This window comes from Lutra lutra, chromosome 10 (genome assembly GCF_902655055.1).
Source record: "Lutra lutra chromosome 10, mLutLut1.2, whole genome shotgun sequence".
Lineage (NCBI taxonomy): Eukaryota > Metazoa > Chordata > Mammalia > Carnivora > Mustelidae > Lutra > Lutra lutra.
In genome coordinates this window covers 112309421-112331253 of record NC_062287.1, presented here as the reverse complement: position 1 = coordinate 112331253, position 21833 = coordinate 112309421, and the positions used below count along the sequence as shown (strand labels likewise).

The following is a 21833-nucleotide window of genomic DNA, read 5'->3' as shown; positions in this document are numbered from 1 at the left end:
ACATTTCTCCAAAAGAGGCCTACAATGGTCGAGAAGCACACGCACAGGTCACTGGTCACTAGGGACATGAAAATCAGAACCACAGAGAGACCACTGCACACCGCTGGGACCACCCCAACAGCGATTAAGGAAAAGCCCAGAAAATCCAAGTGTGGTGTGGCTGTGAGAACGGGGAGCCCTCCCTCCCTGCTGGTGGGGTTGTAAAATGGTGCATATGCTCTCTGTGCAGGGGAGTGGGGCAGCTCTGAGAAAAGTTAAACTCAGAAAGCTTGAGGATTCCACGTGACCCGGGAGCAACCCCAGGGCCCACGATCCTGGTCTTAGGGGCTCCTACACGGCCCAGGAGCTGAAGAACGAAGACAGCCCAGATGCCCACCGTGGACGGAGGGACCAGCCAGGTGTGGGCCGTCCACACTGGGAGGAGACACGGCCCTACACAGGAGCAGGGCACGGCTACACGCCACGGGCCGGGGGGTCTCGGAACAGGCTCGGAGGATGGAGCCCACACTCGCCACATGATTCCATTGGCATGAAACCTGCAGATTGGCAAGGCCACGGCCACGCGAGGCGGAGTCAGGGCCGTGGGGCTGGTGAGGGGGTGGGGTTTTGGGCTGGGGGACCCGAATGTTCTGGAACTAGACAGAGGCGGTGATTGCAAGGCACGGCAGATGCACTGAATGTCCCTGAACCCACTTTCAACGGCTGGTTTTAGGACACTTGGATTCCACCTTACAAAAGACGGAGCATCACCCTAGCGTGTGTCTTTCTCGGGCTGTGTCTCTGGAAGCAGCCCCGAGCCGCCCTTGGGAATCTGGAGGTGCACAGGGGAGCCCTCCCTTCCGCCCCCCACCCCAGGTTCCGGCGTGCTGCAGGTTTAACTCGTTTTGTCTGGTGCTGCCCCCCCACCAGGACCATCGCGCTCTCTGTGTGCCCTCCCCGGGCACCCCTGGCCCCGCGGGCAGCTCAGACCTAATTACCGGAGGCACAGGTTCGAGGCCGGTCATGTGGTTCTGACGGTGTTTGTGTTTTATTGGGTTGTAGAAGGACGCAACTATGTTTTCAGTGTTTTTGTGCCAGAAGCTTATATCTTAAGGAAATAAATAAGCCGACTGCCAAGGGACAGACGGACGGGCCACCAAAGTGTCCGTCCGGGCACAAGGACACCCCAGTCTTGAAAAGGTGGGACATTCTGACATCAGCCAGTGCGCATGGACCTGGGGGACGTGATGCAGAGTGCAAGAGGCCACACACGGAGGGACAAATGCTGCAGCATTTACGTGTATGAGGTCCTTAGGGGCGTCAAATTCATCCAGAGACTGGACGGTGGGTGCTAGGGCCGGGGGAGGGACGGGGTCGGGGTCTTAGGAGACGGAGTTTTGTCTGGGGAGAGAGGATGTTCTGGTCACGGACGGGGGGTGGCTGCACCACAGTGTGACTGTGCTTGATGCCCCCGAGCTTTGGGCTTAGAGACACACAGGTCAGTAAATTGAGGGCATGTATATTTTACTGCAATGAAAAATGGGGAAAAAAGTCTTACTTACATAAAATAAGTAAGAAATAAGTGTGCTCTGGCGGCTCCGCCCGCAGCTGGCTGCCCTGGGGCCCAGGAAGGGAAAAAGGGAAACGCAGGCTCCGGAGCGGGGTGCACCCCCCAAAGGTCTGGTTTCTTCTTCGCCTGAGGCAGATGCAGGGACAGACCCCGCGAGCCACAGCAAAGCCCCATGTGATGGACGAGGGCACGAGGTCCGCGAGCAGTGAGGCCGTCACTCGAGAGCACACGGGGCCGCAGGGGGCTGGGCAGTGGGGACCTGGGGTCTGTCTGCACTGCTCCCCAGCCCCATCACCAGAACCAAGAGCCACCAACCCCCACCAGTGTCTGGGGGCCCGACACCCTCTGGGGGAAGAGGGGTGTGCATGAAATCTGCATGTGGTGCCCAGGGCCTCGGCACCCTCCCAGGACCCAGATTCTGCCTGCAGGGGAAAAGCCAGGCCCGGGTAAAGAGGGGCTGGGCTGGGCAGCACGCGGCAGGTGGGATGGGGGTGTGGGTGTGCTTCCAGAACTGGCCCTGACCCCTGCAGAGGGGCGTCCCTGGTAGAGGGACAGCAAGTCACAGGCGGAGGGAGGGAAGGCTCGTTCCTCGGGGGTTCCCTACAACAGAAGGACTCTAAGGCCTCCTCTTATGGTATGTTCTGTCCCTAAACGCCACGAAGCAGCCCACCTTCTCCAGTTCCCGGCCTCCCCGCCTGTGTTATGCCAAGAAGGGGGCCCCGATAAACCAGCTGACAAGCCCTGTTTGTCCCTCTGTCCCTCGTCCCAGCCTCCCCAGATGCGGGGTTGAGAGCTGCTCCTCTTAGCACACATGGGTTGGGGACGGCGGGCTGGGCCCGGTGGCCCTGCTCCCCCCACCCCCCGAGCTACTTTCTGTTGTCCCCTGGGCAGACCCCCTGTCCCTGAGCCCTCCCACAGCCAGGCTCTTACCGGCGGCCCCTTTGTGGCAGAGCCTGGGGTCGGGGGCCCTTCATCCCTCGGTGGCAGCGGGCCGTTGGGCTCCATGTCCTTCCCTGCAAGACAGTGGCCAAGGTGAGGACCAGGGTGCGATGGGCAGACCGGCCCCTCCGGCTGGCACCCAGCCTCCCGTAAGGCAGAAGAGGGGTGGGCCACAGGCCCCCCGGGCAAGGCAGCAAGCCAGTCGAGATCTACCACCACTAGCTGGGGTCCCTCGCTGGGAGGGACCCTGGAGCAGAGGCCCAGCTCCCATGACCAGCAGGAGGAGCCCAGGCACCCGGGGTGCTGGTGCAGCACATCCTCTGGGGTCCCACAAGGCCAGGCTCCCCGCTTTCAGAGGAAGAATGCGGTGTCCAGTTCCGAGGCACGTGGTGGGTTCAGGGTGCCCGGACCATGCCTGGTCTCCCCCTCGCCCTGACCCCTGGAGCTTGGGTCTCGCGGGGAAGCGGCCCGGCAGGTGTCTGGATTCAATCTGGGGGAAACGGGCACCCTTCCCCCGCCCCATCTATTCTGGAGCGGGTTTCCAGATGGGATTGCAGGCCAGGGGACAGGGTGGGGGGCTCCGAGGAGGCGCGGCGGCTACACCCCCCAGCTTACTGCCAGATCCCAGCTCTGGGAAGGGGGCACCGTCCTGGCGGGGCGGGCTGGGGGCGCATGGGCTTTCTGCTCTGCTTCCAGGGCGCCCTTCCCTCCAGGCCCCCTCAACTCAACGGTCTGTCCTGCTGCCGCCACCTCCCAGTATGGGCGCTACCTGCTGGCCTGGGAGGACTGGGGGCCCTCGGAGCCCGCAAGGGAGGAGCTCTGTCCCTGCAGCAGTCAGAGGAGGGAACCGACCGGTTTGTCTACTCTATCCACGCCTCCCTCCTCACCCCTGTCCCCAGGACCTGTCCGCTCCTTGCCTCCCGGAGAAGGTACTGGCCACCAACTGGGACCTGTCCTTTCCCTCCCCGGGCTCCGGAGGACGCGGCAGCAGAGAATGGAGGTCAGATGTACTTCCCCAGCCATCCCGTGCCTCTGGCCCATGTCACCTGACAAGGCATCTTCCATGTGGCCTTTTTCCATATCTGCTTCTGGATTTTGGGCGGGGGTCCCCAAAAGCCCCCAAGTCCTGACGGTGTGTCGGCCTGAGGCTCTCCAGGGGTCTCTGGGGACAGGATGGACACCACAGCCAGGAAGGCCTCAGGTATCGCTCTCTTCCCTCCTCAGGCAGGCAGTGGGCGAGGGCTAGGGGGGCTGGAGGAGGCCAGGCAGGGACCGTTGTGGGAGGAGGCGAGGTCTCCCAGGACAGGAGGAAAGGCCGGCCTCTCTGGGGGCAGCAGTCGTAGACAGGGACAGCATGCTCAGCTTAGGCGCCGCTAGGTGGGCCATGCGAAATCAGGTGATGGGGCACAGAGCACCTGGAACCAGGAAGGCACCAGCAAGTACAGGTGACCTGTGCCCTGTGGGCTCAGTGCTTTATCACCAGAGGCATGAGAGCCCCAGTCTGGACTGGGGTACTAATATCCCCATTTTACAGATGAGGAAACTGAGGGCCTGGAGGTCCTGCCACTGACCCCAGGTGGCTGGGACTCAGGCTGCCTGTCCTGGGGGGCTAGGTTTGAGACCGCCCCTCCACACTGCCTCTCCACAGACGGGTGCCCCCAGAGCCGGGGCCGGGGGGCCCCCTGCCAACCTCCACAGCCAAGAGACTGTCACCTGGCCCCACGGTCCCAGGGCTCCAGTGCCCTGCTAACCCTTTGTTCACACGGCACAGCCCAGCACCCAGGCAGGGGTTAGCCAAGCAAGGCTGTCGCCCGCACTAGCTGGGATGGCACAGAGAGGAGAAGGGACCCGCCTGAGGTCACAGAGCCGCGCGCAAATCTGGGAGGACCCAGGCCCCAGGGGCCGCCCCAGCCTGTGCTGGCCCCCAGCCCGTGCCGGCCCCCAGCCCATGCCGGTGCTGACCTGGGCTGAGGGGGTACAGCTCATTCTCTCCACCGAAGAGCAGGTTCCGGCTGAGTTTCCGGGGGTCAACTTTCTGGGGGGTGGAGGAGGGCGGACACAGTGAGAAGCGGCGGCGGAGAAAGGCCTCCTCCTTCATGGCCTGGGCACTGGGAGGCTTCTGGAAGGAAGGAAGAGACACAGTCACATTTCATGTGCAGAGCAGGGGTGGCCCCAGTTGGGCAGCTTCCCACCCACCCTGACAGGGGACAGTGCACTTCCTGGGGTTGGGGGTGCATGGCAGGGGTGACCCGGTCACTTGGGGCGTCTCAGAAACAGACGAGGAGGGCCTGGGGGGCCCGTGGGCCAGTGGGGGGCACTCAGCCCAGGGAAGGCCATGCCTGGGCTTACCAAGGCAGGCGAGGGAGGACCCAGCCCAGCCAAGTGCAGCCCGTCACGGGTGCGGCAGGACCTCTCTCTGCCAGCAACGCGCCCCCAGGCCCGGCACTGAATTGGTTCTGTCGGACCCAGGCCACGGCCGCAGGGACCTGAGATATGCCACTGACCCATGCCGGGCCTCCAGACCTTCCCTCCCTGGTGACGGGGCTCTCGGTGGGGAGATGGCTGCTGATACACATGGGCAGGTGGCCGAGCGCTGCCCCCAGAGAGGGAACGGGTGGCCCAGAGCACCAGGGGGAGCTGGCCTGCCCATCGGCCTGAGGCCGCTGCCCTGGGACCTTGCGCCGTGCACTCTCTCGGTCTGTCCTCCTGCTGCTGGGGCTTCTCCACGGGGGTCTCCGCTGCTGGCGCCCCAGCAGCTTCACGCAGAGAGAGCACAGGTGTGCAAAGCCAGGAGTGCCCTAATTCACACTCTCCCCAAGCCCGGCACTCCTGAATGGGCTTCCTTCCCGCCTCAAAGCCAGCCCGAAACAGCCCCGGGGCCGCCCGGCCCAGCACTCCTGAGCGGGCCTGGGCCTCCTCCAGGGTCCCCCTGTCCTCTCACAGCGGGGTCGCGGGCGGGCCTGGCGCAGGCAGGTGACCAGTGACGGTAAGTCCCTGGGGCCGACAGCTCACGCTGCAGATGGGGAAATGGCGGCTCGAGGAGCTAAAGGCCTTGCCCGTGGACACGGCGGGGGTGGTGCCGGACAGGGACTCTGGCTCCCATTCCCATGCTCCATCCACTGCCTGAGGACCTGCTTGGGAAAGGCCCACTGAGCCGTCTCACCTCCAGGTCTGGGGCCTGGGCCATCTCACTGGGTGGGCCCACGGCTTCCCGCCAGGCCCAGGACAGAGGCCCCATTTCCTCCCAAGTCCCTGGGCCTTTTAGGACGGAGCTGGGACCTGGTGGGAGAGGGGGACTGGACAGAGCTTCGGGGGTGGGCAGGGTGGCCCCCAAGCATTCATGGCGGCCCCAGACCCTCCTCCAGGCCCCCGGCCTGGGGTCAGAGTGAAGGGCCCCGGGGCCCTCCAGACCCTCCCTTCTTAACCTTGTCACCTGGCTGAGCTTGTCACCTTCGTGCTTTTACAGACAGGGAAACTGGTTTTCAGAGAGGGTGGGATTCTGGCCCAAGGTCAAGACAGCTACTAAATGGCCAGGCCCAAGCCTGAGGCCCCTGGGACCGACTGCGGAATCCCGCTCCTGTCCGCACTCCCAGGCCTCAGCTCAGCGTCCAGCAGCCCCCGTGCCAGGCCAGTAGGGCGGGTGTCTGGGCGGCCCACCTTTGCGCGGCAGGGTCAGCGGACAGGGGCAGCCTGCCAGGTAAGTCAGGCATGACCTGGACCTAGAGGGGCCCCCGGGAGAGCCACGAGGGCCGGTGGCACAGGCAGGCCTCCCTCCCCGGGAGCCTCTACTAGGGCTTGAGTCTCGCCCACATCGCCTGCGACCGGCTCACAGCCGCTTCAGCTCCATGCAGGGTGGAGTGGGGAGGGCGCGAGGATCCTGGCGGCCTTCTCAGACCCTACAGCGGGCCTTCTCCTGGCACTGCTGATGGCTATGGGACTCTGTGAGCTCCACCACCCATGCATCTAAGCCGTCCTCCCTCCCCACCATCCCACACCATCTTCTCTCTTCCCTTCCTTCCTCCTCTCCATCCACCCATCCAACCATCTACGCCACCCCCCCCTCCTCTCCCCACCCTCCATCCACCTGCTGACCCTTCCTTCCTCCCACGTACCTATCTGTCCATCTACCCAACACCCAGCCACCCACTCATCTGTTTATCGACCCGTTCACTTGCCCACATGCCGTCCATCCGATCACTTACGCATCCAGCCGTCCGTCCGCTCATCTGCCTCTCTGTCTGTCCGTCCACCATCTATCCACCTGACCTCTCATCTCTCCCTCCCTCCCTCCTCCATGGATCCTTCCATCCAGTCGGCCCAGCAGCCTGATATCCCTCCTCCCCTCTCTTAGCCATCAGAGGTGACCCAGGTGACCCCCAATCAGACCCATCAGAGGTGACATTCAAATGACTTAACTGCGGGCACAGACGCCCTCCCACCCGAACGCAGTGCAGGTGTGCCCCAGCGGGCATCCCCTCTGTCCCGACGCCCCACACCTGTGCTTGGGCCCCCGTGAGCCCCCTCGGATTGGGGGAGCAGCACTCTTACTCAGTAGGGCTGCAGGGTCTACACAGCTCCCTTGGTCGTCCCACTGCCTGCCCTGGCTGCTGTGGACACTGGGTGCTTCTCTCCGCTGCGGTCGAGGCTGGGGCGAGATGCTTGGGAGCAGATGCCGTTTGATCCACAGCAAAAGTAAATCCAGGTCACATCTCCCCAGCGGCGGAACATGGTCCAGACTCAATCCCCTCTGCGCCCCGTCTCCCAGCCCCTCCACGACCCCGCCCCTCCTCCCACTCACTGTCCCGGCCACACGGGCCCCTTTCTGTCCCTGGAAAACGCAGAGCCCGTGCCCAAGGGCCTCCCTGGAATGCACTGGCCCACATCTCTGCCTGGTGGGGTCCTTCCCACACTCAGCTTAAATGTCGCTTCCCGGAGGGCTGCCCCCCTCTCCCCTCACATAGGCAAATTCTCCACATAGCACTGGGAGTTCAGAACCTTCTTTCTGGTGTCCCTCTCTCGCTCTTTCCCCACAGGATGCCGCACACTCTAGGAGAGGGGCTGGTGTCTGTCTGTCCTGTTCACTGTCTATCCCACACAAGCCCGGAGTAGGGGCTCGCAGCATGGCTCAGGGCTTGGGGACCCCGGAAGTCCCTGGGGTGCGCAAAGGCCACACGACAAACGGCCCTCGTTCCTCCTTTCCAGCAGGTCAGGGGCGGATCCCAGAGAGGTGGCCAGGGTAGGTTTGGGGCGGATTTGCAGCGCAGCCCCAGAAAGCTTCCTGTTCCCGCCTGCTTGCCAAGCCAGGTGTGGCATGGGGCATGAGCGTCAGAGAGCCCCGTGCGGCCAAGGACCGAGCCCTGCGCTTCTGGGTGCTGGCAGGAGGCAGGATGGGGCCGGGGGACCGGGCACCGGGAGGCTGCTGGGCTGCCAGGACTACCGACCCGGACACTGGGCGTCCTCCTCACGATGAAAACTGAAGGCCCACAGGCCCTGGGAGGGGCATCCCCACCCCAACCCACCCCGGAGCCTGAGGGGAGGGAGAAAGGGCTGAAGAGAGGAGAGATGAGGAAACAGCCCCCCGCTGAGCTAGCCCCCTGCCAGGGCTGCACCCACTACGGGCAGCTGTCCCTCACCGCCTGCTGGGAGGCTCCCCGGGCTTGGGCTCCAGCTGCCCAAGGGCTCAGGGGTACTCCCTCCCGTCTCCCACCTGGGGCATGAGAGCCCCCGGACATCCGTGGGCCATGGGTCCCATGTGGGGCTGGCCCAGAGCAGACAGGTACAGGTCAGACTCTGCCCCGGCCTGGGCCAGCCCCATGTTCCTGAGTTCAAACACTTGTTTGGGGACCTGCCAGGTGACAGGCTCCCTGATTCTGAGCCAAGGCCCACTGGCCGAGAGCGAGGCCTGGGGCGTGGGCAGAGCCAGCACCGTGACCTGCCCCCCACCGCAAGCTGCTCCTGGGCAGTTTCCTGCCACCGAGCATGGCCCCCCCACCGCCACCCAGACGCCCACCTTCGGGCCGGAACAATGAGATCCTTGTAAAGAAAGGTCACTGGTGCCTTATCGGGGCTCGGCAGGCGGGACGCTCGGCCTGGTTATCTGGGCCAAAACTCGCCAAGCCTCGGCTTTCAGTGGGAAGGGCCGAGGCCAACAAGGAATCCAGCAGAATCCCAACAGAACGAACTCACTTTCCATCCCCACCGCAGGCACAGAAGTGGGGGGACAATTCTGACCACATTCCACCCCACAGAGGTCTGGGGGCCACACAGAGCTGGAGAGAAGCATCCAGACTCTGACGGCTATGGGCCTCTCTAGGCCGCGTGTACCTCCGAGCACCTGTCTGTGAATGGAGGTTCCTCTCCATCGCTGGTGGGAGCAGGAGACACGGGTGCCTGTGGTCTGCCCACTACCGCCACGGCCATGGCACCACCAACGTGGCTGTGCCTGCAATTTTGTCTGGGCCCGGTGGCCTGTGAAAGGCTGTGGGGAGAACACTCCAGAATCACGGAACAGCTCAGGGATGAAGCGACATGATACCACCCGTTTGGGTCTCCAGCCTCCCCGCCACGGAGAGCTCAGCAGGTCCCAAGGCTCGTGACCCCGAGGACCCTGCCGGTGGGAAGCCTTGCGGGGCTCCAGAGCCCCCCACGGAGGCCACCTCGTGGTCCAGCCCAGCAGTGACAGCCCTTCCGGAGAGCAGACACCAGCAGGGGTTCAGAAGCTAGGCGGGCTGCGGTCCCCGGGCGGCAGTGACCACTGTCTCAAACCGGGCCACGGGAGCCGCAGCCTCTGCAGAGTGCCCGCATGCATTTTGGGGTGTGGGAGCCGGTCCCTCGGGGCCATGCCGTGCCCACCCCGATGCATCTGGGCGGGGGTGTTTGGGGCCTAAGGGGCTTTGGAGCTGGGGTGTCTCCAGTCCGCCCAGGGATGGGCCCCTTCATGCGTGTCCTCCACTGCACGGGATGCCTACGGTACAGGAGAGATCGGGGCAGACCTCACCATCCTGTTTTCAAGATGCAGAAACCAAGGCCCCCAAAGGGAAAATGGCGAGGGGAGGGCCCATGGCGTGACCCGTTCCCGTGCCCTTTCTAGCGATGCGGTGTCAAGCCCCGAGTCTCCTGTACTTTGGAGGCCCGAGCCCAGGCCCAGAAAGCAGCGGATGGGGCCAGGCTGGCAGTGGCAGGAGCCTGGGTGGGAGAGACACTTCCCAGATATGGCCACCAAGTGTGGCTGGGCCCTGGGGAAGCGGCAGGAAATGGCTAGTTGACCTGGGTGTTCCCAGGCTGACTCAGCCGGGCCATGTGGCTGGGGGTTGAGACCGGGCCCTTGGCACGCGCCCACCCACCCTCCCTGGCACACACTGTTCCCACCCAGCTCTAGGGGACCTGGCCCCCCAGCAGGACTCCACGTGGTCCCCTGCGGGCCTGACCCCACCATGTCCCTCCCCGACCCTGCCCTCTGTCCCAACAGCAAGGGCACTGATTTTCAGATGCTGCCGCTCAGCAGAGGTGCTCTCTGGGGCAGGGGTGTGGTAGGGAGGGCGACCAGAACGGGGGCACTGGGAGCCCAGCTAGGCGACCCAGGCCTGCAGGGGGCCCCGGACCACTCTCAGTGTCCACGTCTGGAAGAGGGAGGGGGCTTCAGGCCCCACATCCTCTTCTAGGAGAGATGCTCTCACCCCCCATCTCGGGGGTCCTGGCCTCTGTCCTGGGGGGCCTCTGCTGTCCCCACGGGTCACCGCTGCCCTGGTTGTGAGGCAGACAGGTGGTTTGGTGGCTGCCACAGTGGGGCACGTGGCCAGAGCCGGGCACATGGCCATCTGCAGCCCACGCTGCTCACCTCCCCTCCCCGCGGGGCTGGAGCCTCGAGGGTGGGCAGGCTCTGACAGGAAAGCTGGACAAAGTGGGCCACCGGCCGCTGGGAGATGAAGCTCACGTGTTCCTCACTGTCCCTGAGGCTGGGACCCTGGGGCTGCAGACGGCCAAGCGCTGCTGACCCCAGGAGAGCCCCAGGAGCGTGGGCAAGCCTATGCTCGCCTCCAGACTCCCCCGCCTGGTCTCTTCCACTGCCCACCCCCCCTCACCCCTACGGGACCCTCTGCAGCTGCTCCCGTCAGGGGACTCTGGGGTCAGCAGGTAGGTAAGCGTGGGGACCCCTCCCTGAAGGAGCCAGAAAACAGCAGGGACAAGGACATGGGGCAGGGCTGGCAGGGTGGAGGGGAGTGCAGGAGGAACCCAACCCTGCCGGGGCCCTCGACGGGGGCATCAGCCCTCAGCTGAGTAGTCGGTAGCAGGCCCGGGCAGGGACCCACCTAGTGACAGTCCTACCAAGGACCTGCCTGTGCAGAGGAGAAGCCAGGCCGGGCCCCCCCCCACACCCCCGCATGCCGGGCTCCATCAGCAGGCTGAGCCCTCGGGCTGGTTTCTCCCCTCTCTGCTCAGACGGCGGCTTCCCACTCTGCACATCTCGCATCTCAGGACGGGGTGGCCTGCAGGATGGCCGGACCATCCCGCGCCCTCTCTCCTTCACGGGCTCTTGTGGGCTGTCTTAAATGCCAGCCTGCCTGGGCCCAAGCTGCTCGGCACTGGGTAGGGACGCCCTCGCGCACTTGAGGAGACGGACCCCCGATCTCGAAGGACCCCCTTTGCACAGCCCTGGTCCTGGGCTGCTGGGCATGTGGGGTCTGTGGAAATGTGATGTCCAGCCTTCCCACAACAGAAATCCAACCGGTCTGTCCCCGAGGCCGGTCCGGGTTGCGACTGGAGCTTCACGATGCCACCATGTGTGCCAGCCCAGCCTGGTCTTGGGGCCCTCCCCCGGCAGAAAGAGGGGAAGCCTGGACCACGGGACAGGCAGTGTCCCCCCACCCACCTGTGGCACGGCAGCAAGCCAGCTGCTGGGAGGCTGCTGGGGGCTCCCGGCTCCAGGCCTTCCGGGCTTGCTCCTGCCCAACCCCCATCACACACACAGGAGGACCCTGACCCGTACACCCAGACATCGGCTGCTCTCTCTTCTCGCCTTCATCGCCGATGGGAGTCATCGGAGGCTGGAGCCCCACAGTGAGAACAGAAGAAATGCGGGGGGTGGAGAGGAGGGGAGGGGGAGGCAGCAGCCCAGGGTGCACTATTCCTGGGGCTAACGCTAAGCCCTAAGGAAGGAAGCCCGGTGTTTGAGGAGCACAGGTGCGCCGCAGGTCCCGGGGAGGTTCGGCGCCAGGGCCCGCGGGAACCAGCGCGGTCTCCCTTCATAGGGAGCCGTCCCCACAGAAGCCACCACCTGGGGATGCCAGGCTGAGGGAGGGTTCAGACAGAGCTGGAGCGAGCCTGGTGGCCGGGCCGACGTGCACGCGGGGACCCTCGGTTTGCTGGCAGCCCCGGGGGAATCCGGGCTGGCGGACGCTGAGCGGTAATTATGTGGCTGTCATGTCCCAGAACTGGCCTCGGACACGGGCCAGGTGGGATGTCCCTGGAACACAGTGGGATTTCAGCCGGCTCCTGTCCTGCCCCCACTCTGGCTGCAGCTGCCTCCCGTCCACAGAGCACCTTTGCTTTGCTAAGGTCCGGCCCCAGGAGGACTGAGACAGAAGCATGAGCAGGAGCCTGGGTCAACATGATTAAAACTGTGCCCAGAGGCGCCTGGGTGGCTCAGTGGGTTAAAGCCTAAGCCTTCAGCTCAGGTCATGATCCCAGGGTCCTGGGATCAAGCCCCACATCAGGCTCTCTGCCCCCTCTGCCTGCCTCTCTGCCTACTTGTGATCTCTCTCTCTCCGTCAAATAAATAAATAAAATCTTTAAAAAAAAAATAAATAAAAATAAAATCGTGCCCAGAACTAACTATTCAAAATACATCACAGAAGACACGTCGGACGGCTGCCCACCCGGCGTGCGATTCCGAGGCTCCCTCCTTAATGCCCGGCTTCGGACTCCACACACCCACGGCCACATGGGCACCCAGGTCGGGGGGGAAGGCTCCTTTCCTAACGAAGCCCCCGCTCTCCTCTGCTGGGAATGAGGCTCCAGATCTGGGCGGGAATGCCTCCCCACCTTGGAGGGGCAGAACCCTGGCCCCCCGTTGTCTCCTCTGCTCCTGCAAATGACGCTCAGGCTGCTCTAACAGCCTTAATATGGGTACCAAGTGCCCCGCCTGCCCACTGAGGGGAGCAGAGCCCCTGCCTTCCTCTCCACCCTCTGGATCTGCGTGGCCAGCGGAGCCTCCCCTGCTAGCAGGGGCCACCAAGGACTCCTCACGTGCAGAAAAGCCACCCAGAGCCGTGATCGCTCCTGCCAACGGCAGGACGTGTCTCATGGACCCCAGACTCCCTTCCGCCCCAGCACATGGGTCCAGCCCCTCGGCCGTGTTACCCCACACAGTGGGGCTTCCAGAAGGGCTCCAGCTCATGCTTGCACAGCACTGAGGTGGACACAGGTTTTACAGGGGTTCGGGGCTCGGTCATCCCTCGAGCCGCGTGGATGGAGGGGTCGCAGGGAGGCCTGGCTTCCCCGGATTCGGAGGTGAGTCCTTGCATAAACCAGGAACTCCCTCCTCCCCGATCAGTCCCAGTTCTCACACGGCAGAAGGTCCACCAACGTACACACGCCACCCCTGCACTGTGTCCTCACCGGCCCCGGATGCGGAGTGAGTCAGAGGAGGGCGGCAGGCATGATCCCCCCCTCCCCGTCCAGGGGCGGGGAGGATGCACGTCTTGAAAGCAAAACGACCCCAAATGCTCCCTTTTCCTGCCTTCTCTCCATTCCACAGATGTGGTAACTGAGGCCCCGAGGATGAGTGGACTTGCCCAGGGCATGGGGCTGGTTAGGGGAGGCCCCCGACCGGCAGCTCACCTAGGGCGGGTGATGCTGAGCCCCGGGGATCGCCCCACAGCTGCTGGGACTGTCCTGAAAGCCAGAGCAGAACAGAACGTCTGCGGGGCTGCCTGTGGTCCTTGCTGGACCCCTGGCCTTGTCGGCCCTGGAGGAGAGCCCTCAACCCCACTGGGCGGACGGCTGTCCTTCACACCCCCGCTTCCAGGTGCTGCACGCAGTGGGTCCAACAGTGGCCGGCTCCCGCAGCCCGGAGCACCCACTATGTGCTGTGTGGCTGGGCCCTGCAGGTTTGCGTTCATCAGGGGAGCGGCTGTCCGCACCTCTCCTGGGCAAAGCCGATGGGGTCTCGCATGGCCCGAGGCCCCCTCCCTTCAGCCTCCAGCACAAGGCCTTGCTCCCCTGCCGACGGGCTGGGCCAGCAGCTGCTGGGGTGTGAAGGGAGCCTATTTTCCAGGCCCTTCTGGGGTAACCGACTGTGGCAGCTGGCGGTGACCCCAAGTCGGGCTGCAGGCGGCCCACAGCCCCGGCTTCCCCCTGCCCCTCCCTGGCAGCGTACGGGGAAACCGGTTCTGTCAGGAGTCACGTGTCTGGTGCAGAAAGTGAACCGGCGAGTCCGGCACAGAGCCCAGCACCCTCTTCCTGTCCTGCCACGGTAAGGGACGGTCCAGGAAGGTGACCTGGCATCTCCAGGGTGTGGTGGCCAAGTCTGCAGGCCCCCAGGCCCGGCCACCAGCCCCCTGCCCCCCAGGAGCCTATCATCCCAGTCCTGAGCCAAGCCTGCACAAGGTCGCCTGGCTTCCTGCTGAGAAGGTGTCACAGCCTGACCGGAGAAAACAGGGGGATGGGGGGACCATGCCAAGGGTCCCCAAAGAGGCTAAGAGAGAAATGAAAACAAAGGTCCACACAGCAATGCGAATGCACGTGTTCAAGACCACCAAAGCGTGCTGGCAGCCCAGCCCCCAAAGGCTGATGGGGAAGCATGCCACAGCCCGTCCACGCGGGGACTCGGACTCACCCATGAAAGCAGTACGTTGGGGGTGGGGCGGGGCGCTGTGCAGGAAGGCGCTGTGGCAGTGCTAGGTGAGGGCTGCCGTGTCTTCTTTAAAAAGCTGAACTTCACGACCGAGCACCATCCCCACGGGACCCCGGCTCACCCCAAGCCGTGTGGCATTGGCCCAGGACCTACGAGCCTTTCTCTGGAGCACAGTGGGCACGCCTGAGCCCATTTTCAAGATGTTGAAGCAGAGGCCACACAGCCCCAAATCCTGCCAACTGGGAGCTGTCCAGTGGAGTCACTGAGACACGGAGAAGGGTCCAGAGACCCCTGGAGAGCCGGAGCCCCAAGGCTGGGCCCCCCCACAGCTCTCAGGGCTGGGAATCTGAGCCTGCATCTGGTCTGTTCCCAGACACGCTGCTCACACTAGGAGATGACAAGTCCCAAGGCATGAAGCACCAGCAGGCACCTCGTCAACAGCAGGTGACAGCTAAAAATGACACCAAGAGTGACAGGAGGCCGGCCCCGGGTCATGACGTGTCCTTCCGGGTCGGGGTGGGCTTTACGGACACCTGCCCACCAGGTTGGGTACTGACAGCCCACAGTCCCTCCAGCAACGCCTGCCTTTGCGGACACCGCAGGGAACCCAGCCCTGAGCACGCACCATCGGTCCAAGAAGCCTCAGCTTGGTGTCAAGGGACAGCCTGTCCCAGCCCCTGGTGGTGATGCTTGGGGGGAGCGTCCCAGTGGTTTCCTGGTGCCAGGTGGGGTTAGACTCCTGGATCATCCCGTGTGTGGGAGGGCCCCACATGGGGTGAGCACATGACCTCCCCTCCAGGCTCTCCTCTCTAACCAGGGCAGAATGCTGGACATTCCCCCAGAGCCAACGACAGCCAGTGGAGGTGGAGGCAGAAGGCCTGGAGGGCTCCCCCAACAGGGCCCTGGCCCCCTCCTCCTCCCCCAGCTGAGAAGCCGCCCAGTGAGCCCCAAGTCCGGCCCCCGTGTCGGCCGCTGACAATAGAGGTGGCCGGGAGGCGGGGGGAGGGCGGCTCTACTGGGTCTCAAGGCTTCTGGAAGACATCTAACAAGTTTCCCCAAAGTGGGGTGCATGAGTGTCCTGGGGCCTCCAAGACAGCTGACCACACTCGCTGGACAGTTTGGCTGCAGTCATTCATTCTGTCCCGGTTCTGGAGGCCGGAAGTCCGAACTCCAGGTGTGGGCAGGACCCTGCACTCTCTGGAGGCTCGAGGGACGGTCCTTCCCGCCTCTTCCCTAGGGGCTCCATGCGTCCTAAGGTTGTGGCCGTGTCCCTCCAGCCTCTGCCTCTCAGGTCACGTGGCCCCGTCCCTGTGTGTCTGTCTTAAACTCCCTCTCCCGTCTCCTACAAGTCACTGGATTTAGGGTCCAACAAACAATCCAGGATGAACTCATACCAAGACCCTTCACTTTGGTCCATCTGTGAGTCCCAAATTGCCAAGTAAGGACACCTTCACGGTTCTGGGGTTAGGACGATGGTCTATCTTCTTGGCGGTCACCCTTCAACTCCCTGTAGGGTTTCCCAATGGAGCCTCCGGGATGGGGGTGAAGGGGTTTGCCGTGATGCAACCAGCCCGGGAAGGTGCGCAGTGCTCCCCTCTGCTTGCAGGAACCCCCCCGACCCGCTTCCTGTTTCCACTGCGCAGGCCCCTCACGCCCGCCTGGCCTAGGCCGATGACCTCCTGGGTCCTCTCACTGCCGCCAAGCACCCTCCGCAGATCCAGGGTGGCCCCCTCGCCCCCTCAGGGCTCCAGCATGATGCCCCAGACCCTCCTGCCCCTGCCCTTTTACCAGGAGCCCCAGCGAGCCCCAGAAGGTGTTGGCCACTCCTGCTGGCCTGCTCCCACACCAGGCCCCCAAAGCCAGAGAGCTTCGGTCATTGGGCCTTTGGCCATGCCACCTCTGCCTGTCCCTGGGCCAACAATGCCTCGCTGCTGCCCACATCCTCCTCCAGCCCCGGCAGCGGCCCCCCTCAGCACTCAGCTCACTGCCACCCACCCACCCAGCCCGGAACCTTCCAGCAAGCCAGCACGGCTCCCTGGGTGCTGAGACTGGCCATGGTGGGTTGGATCTGGTTCCGCCCAGGGCCAGCTCAGGACCCCACAGCTCGGAATGGCCATGTCCATCAGGGTCCTGGCATCCCGGGGGTCGGTGCGAGCTGGAAGCCAACTTCTGGAGAAGGTATTCCAGACTCCGACGCTTAGGCCCTGCCCAAACCAGCAAGAGCTGAGTGCACGTCTTACCGATGAGGGCGCCAAGCCTAGCGAGGGTCGGGGCCAGGAACTTCTGGAGCGGGTGCTCATCACGTGCCTTTGCTTCATCACTGGAGGAAGGTCGTGCCAACCGGCGGCACACCCGGAGGACCTGGGTGGGCTGAGAGCTATCCAGGGATCAGCTTGAAAATTGCTCCAAACACGGTCCCTGGGAGCAGCCGCACCTGTGAACCGTCCGTCCGGCCTGCCTGGGCCACACCAGCCCCAGCGCCTCGGCCCCAGGAGCCCAGAGAGCCGCCTGGGTGTCTGCTGGAGCTCATGCAGGGAGAGGGATCCAGGGCACTCTCTGGGAGGGCAGAAGGGGATCCTGGCAGTGACCTGCAGGGCCCTTGAGTGTAGGGGTCACAGAAGATGCATGGAGAGCGTCCAGCCCGGGAGGAGGCCAGGAGGCCCCCACGGGCCCCGAGGCTGGACGTGGGGACAGGGCGTCCGGTCTGGCCCTGGCTGTCTGATTCGACACCGGGTTTCCACCGTACTTCTGACCACGCGTCTCCAGCAGGACCGCTTAGTGGCCGGTGGGCGCCGGTGTGTGCCCCAGGTTCCTGGGAATGGGCAGGTTTCTTGCTGGCATGAGGGGGCAGTCTGGGGGCAGCTCCGGGGCTTGGGAAATAGCGTGTGGCACAGAGAAGCACGGACCTCCAGAGCATGGGGTCGCGTGGAGCACCCTTCACCGTGGGGGGCAGCACCTCCATTTACTCACGTGCCTCCCGCTCCCTTCCGCCACGCCTGCCGCACAGGGGCTGGGATTTCAGACCAGGCTCAGTGGAGGACAGAGGGGTCTCGGTGCGACAGCCGCCCCCTAGCCTTGTCCCCAGCGAGGACTACACAGACTGACATCCTCAGTTGGGGATGGCCAGCGAGCCGGGCGCCCCAGTACGGCTCCCGGGCGATCTGCCCACTCGCGTGACCTCCAGCCTTCCGCTTCCCCCTCGGCAAATCTAGGCACCCGGGCTTGACCTGGGAAAGACCGTGGACCTGGCAGAGGCGGCTTTCCCACCAACAGCACGAGGGACCCGCTGCATGCCTTGCCTGTCCCCAGGGCACCGGGCGTGGGTGTCGTCCTGACTGTGGAGGAGCCCCAGGCACCTGCCCGGGGACGGGGTCCTGAGGGCCCCACGGAGCCTGGAAGAGGCTGGAGCAGGCGTGCTCGCTCGTCCGCAGCCCTCAGAGTGGACGCGTCTTATACTGTGTCCCCAGGGGGCCTGGCAGGGGGCTGCCCTTGACCTCAAGCTGCCCAGGGGTGGGGTGGGGGTAAGGGGAGCCTCGTCACAGAACCAGCCTGGACCACAGTGACAGATCGCGGTCTGCAGGTCGGTGGGAAGCGCTCTGCTTTGGGGGCCCCCCACCGTACCCTGCTGGTCATCCCGGTGACTGACCGCTGGCCCAGCTCAAAGGCAGGCGCTGTGGACGCGGCAGACGGAAGGAGGGAGAGAGGAGGGAACGTCTGTAAAAGTGAGGCTGGCCACCCCGCGCTCGGATCCTTCAAAGATTCACCATCGGGACTAAAATCCTGTCTCCTGGTCTCTGCGTGAGGGACGTGCTCTGCAGTGTTATCCGCAGGAGGAGGACGCCACGCACGGGTGTGTGTGGGCGGTGAGGGAGCCACGGGCGCCGAGGTCATACACGCGGTCACACAAGGCCAGCGGGATCCGCGTCTCGCAACTGGGCGGGGTGGGGGCTCAGGAGAAGCCAAGTGCCACGGCGCCAGGCGGGGCCTCGACGACAAGGACGGTCGTCATCCGTCTGTGTGTAAACCAGCGTGTGTGACAAGGGCCTCCCCCATCTGTTCGGCCCCCACGATAAGCACGAGTGGCTTTACAGTAGAAAACGCCCCAGCAGAGCCATCACCAGCCGGAAGGAAGCAAGGAGGAGGGCCTGTATCTTGGGGGCCGCAGGGGGGCCGGGGCGCAGCCAGTGCTGGGCGACTAGCAGGTTAACGAATGCTTCCTGGAGGGTCCGGCCCACTGGGCTATGTATACATTAGGCGCCTAGTAGCCACACTGGGCTGAACCACTGACCTCTCTTTCGCTTGAGTGGCCAAGAACAGACGGGGGGTACGCCAGGGTGGGGCCCACCAGCGCAGGCAGAGCTAGGGGCTCTGCTCCCAGAAGCCCACCACTGCAGAAGGAGGAAACGGTGTGTTCTGGGAGGTCTAGCTCATGAGGGGTCTCTGGGAGGAGGGTGAGCTCCAGAACCTTCCCTGCCTTTTGTGCTCTGCAGTGCTGGGTGGCCACAGGGCCCTGTCCCGGGAACGGGGCGCAGACCTGGAGGGGAGCCTCGGGGGGCCCGGCGCCCTCCCACGGTCCACAGGCTGTGCTCCTCCGGACGCCTCCCTCCCTGCCGGTGCTGTCAAAGGCAAGTGGCCCAAGAAAGACAACATGGGGGAGGGAGAATGGGGGGAGAGCACAAAAAGCTATTCTGAACCGCATTCAGGTGGATGCGACACCGCCTGGCTGGCGTCAGCGACCGCGGGGTGCCCAGGGTCCTCTGTTCCACCGTCCCCTCTGCTTCTGGGTGTATCTGACATTTTCCACACTCTACGGTGAAAAAGGAGAAGCTGAAAGCATTCTCTGGAAGACGTAAAAGGAGAATTTCTTAAAAGGTTTCAAGCAAGAAAAGAAACGAGCCCATGCGAGTCCCATCCCCCCAGGAAGGCTCAGAGTTTCAAAGACTGAAAAGGAGCCAGTCACCTCTGCAGAAAAGGTGACAGCGAGCTGGGTGGAGGGCCCTGGACCTCCCCGAGACAGGGAAGGTGCTGAGGACCCAGAGCCGGCGCGACCACGATAGGGAAGAGGAGGCAGCAGCCACTGCGGAGAGTCCCAGCGGCCTGCAGCCCCCCGAGACTGTGCACTCCCACTGGCTGGGAACCCAACACTCAGGACTCCCCAGCCTTCAGCGTAGCCCCCTTCAGAGGTGCTGGCCCTAACACACGGCAGCCTGGCTGCCCAGGGCAGATGCGATTCCCAACAGCCCCCCCGGCAGGTCGTCAGTGCCACCGAGCACCCCGGCCCCAGCACAGGTCGGAGCTCCCCCAAGGCAAGGGCAGCCTCCTGTCCCTTCCTGCCTGTCTGATCATCACCACCTCTCCCCGACCTGACATGTCTGCGGGCAGCCACCGCCCCAGCCTGGTCCTGGACACTCTCTGTGTGCTCCAGGGCACAGCTGCTGGCGCCCAAGGGTGCAGGGTCCGCTTGCTCCCTTCTCTACCCCGAGTGCTCACTGCCCCCACCCCGGACTCACACAGCTGCACATGGGCGTGTGCACACAACATGTGGACACGGGGCCACACACCGTCAGCGCATCGGGAGTGACCCGAGCAGCCACCATGCCCCCCGCTAGCCTGGCCTCCCCCGAGGGCACAGCTGTCCCGGGAGCAGCGCTCCGGATGGGACGGGAAGGGGCTTCAGGACCAGAGCGTGTGTGAGTGCGTGTGTCTGTGTCCGGAACAGCAGCCCCCCGGCAGAGGGGCACCGAGGAGATGTTCTCAGGGTCCCGAGTCCCAGGGCGCTGTTTTCTCCTTTTCTGTTTGGAGGTGGCTCTCTTTGAGGGATACGCTCTGGTTCCTGGGTGCCCTGGTCACAGCGGCCCTCCCTCGGGCTCCCCCTCCAGGCCTGGGGGCAGCAGAGAGCCGCACAGTGGGAAGAATTCAGAGCCTCGGGGACAGAGTTGTGCTGCTGCCTGGATGTGGGCACTCACAACGCACCCAGGCCTGGACGCCTGTCGCCGCAGGATGCAAGGAGCCGTGGGCCGGGAGGGACTCAGGGGCAGGGACATCTCAGGGGCAGGGCGGGGGCCTGGAGGCTGAAGACCCTGGCCTCCTGCATCCTGGATGTTGGGGCCGGTGGCCTGTGCCCAGCGCGGGTGGGTGCTGTGGAAACACATGGACACACTGGTGAGGGGGCGCAGGGCACACCCCCTCCCTCGTGGGGTGAATGTCCTGCCCCAGTGGTCACACCTGTGTTCATTCCCAGCTCAGCTCTCATGTGTAACACAGGGCAGCTCCTGACCCATACCCAGGATCGCTGGGAAGACAGTGTGACCATACCTGTGTCACCTCCGTGTTTCTGGAACCATCCCTCATCTCTCCATCACCCCGGTGAGCTGAGCCCGGCTCTTAACTCTCCCTTTTATGGATCACAGCGAGCTCCCGGATGCTGCCCGCTGTGGCCACCCTCTCCCGGGTGCAGTGGGTTGAATGGTGTCCCCCCCAAGATATGTCCTACATCCTAACCCTGGGACCCCCAAATGTGGCCCCCTTTGGAAGTAAGGTCTTTGCAGATGTGATCAAGTGAAGACGAGGCCACAGGGGAGGAGGGTGGGCCTGGCCTGACCACTATGCTCCTGTATGAGAACAGGACACACAGAGACACAGGAGGGGCCCCATGAAGACAAGAGCCATGTGGCCACCACCCAGAAGCTGGATGAGGTAGGAAGGATCCTCTCCTCGAGCCTCCCCACACCTGGATTTTGGACTCCTGGTTGCGGAACTGGGAGACGCTAGGAGGCTTCGGTGGTTATGGGTCCCGGCCCAGCATGCGGTCCCTTGTCACAGCAGTCCCTGCCCGACACAGGCCCTCAGCTCAAGGTCAAAGCTGTGAGCAGGAGTGGCCTGAACCGAAGCTGAGTGGGGCTTCCTTCCCCTGCCCCAAGGATGAGGCCGAAGACCCTCTCCCTCTGGACACTGTCCAGACCGGAGGAGAGTGACACAGCAGGCAGCTCCGCTCAAACACAGCCACCATCCCTGTGCCCCATGTGGGGCATGTCCAAATCAGCCCCTCGCCCTGTCCCCCGTGAGCAGCCTCCCACGTCCCTCCCAGCCCCGTGCGGCTGAGACACTGTCCCAGCATCAACCCTGCAGAAAACTGGCCCATGACTCTGCAAATGCCAGCCCGTCTCCTGGGGAGGGTCTCCAGGCAACGCAGCAACACCGCAGCCTCACGGCTGGGTCATCTCCTGCGGTCTGGAGGCAGCCTGTCCATCCCACCTGGCCGGCTTCTGGAAATCCCTGGAAGGGGCCACCATGGGCCCCCTCTGCCTCCAGAGCCAGACTCCAAATGTGTTCGTCACCCACACTCCCCGAAACGTGGGCAGACAGCAGATGAGCCACCGGCAGTGGCCACACTGCAATCCTCGCTGGTCTTGGGGACAACGTTCCTCTCTCCACAGTCTCTTTCCAGCCTCCTGCCTGTGACAAGGGAGGGGAGTCTGGTCTTTGTCCTGC

At 64.2% G+C, this 21833-nt stretch overlaps 1 protein-coding gene across 2 annotated transcripts in view; it reads right to left on the bottom strand.

Moving 5' to 3' along the window:
• OSBPL5 (oxysterol binding protein like 5) overlaps positions 1–21833 on the bottom strand; it is a 49689-nt gene that overhangs the window by 18091 nt on the left and 9765 nt on the right. Inside the window, exons 1-3 of one of the 2 annotated variants that reach the window (XM_047692764.1) lie at positions 7037–7155; positions 4451–4607; positions 2480–2562 (exon numbers count right to left, since the gene is read on the bottom strand). In XM_047692764.1, the coding sequence (XP_047548720.1) occupies positions 2480–2562; positions 4451–4586 (219 nt within the window). In that variant the 5' untranslated portion in view covers positions 4587–4607; positions 7037–7155. Of the gene's footprint in view, positions 1–2479; positions 2563–4450; positions 4608–7036; positions 7156–21833 lie in introns of those variants that run through there. The other variant, XM_047692762.1, reaches the window with a different exon arrangement.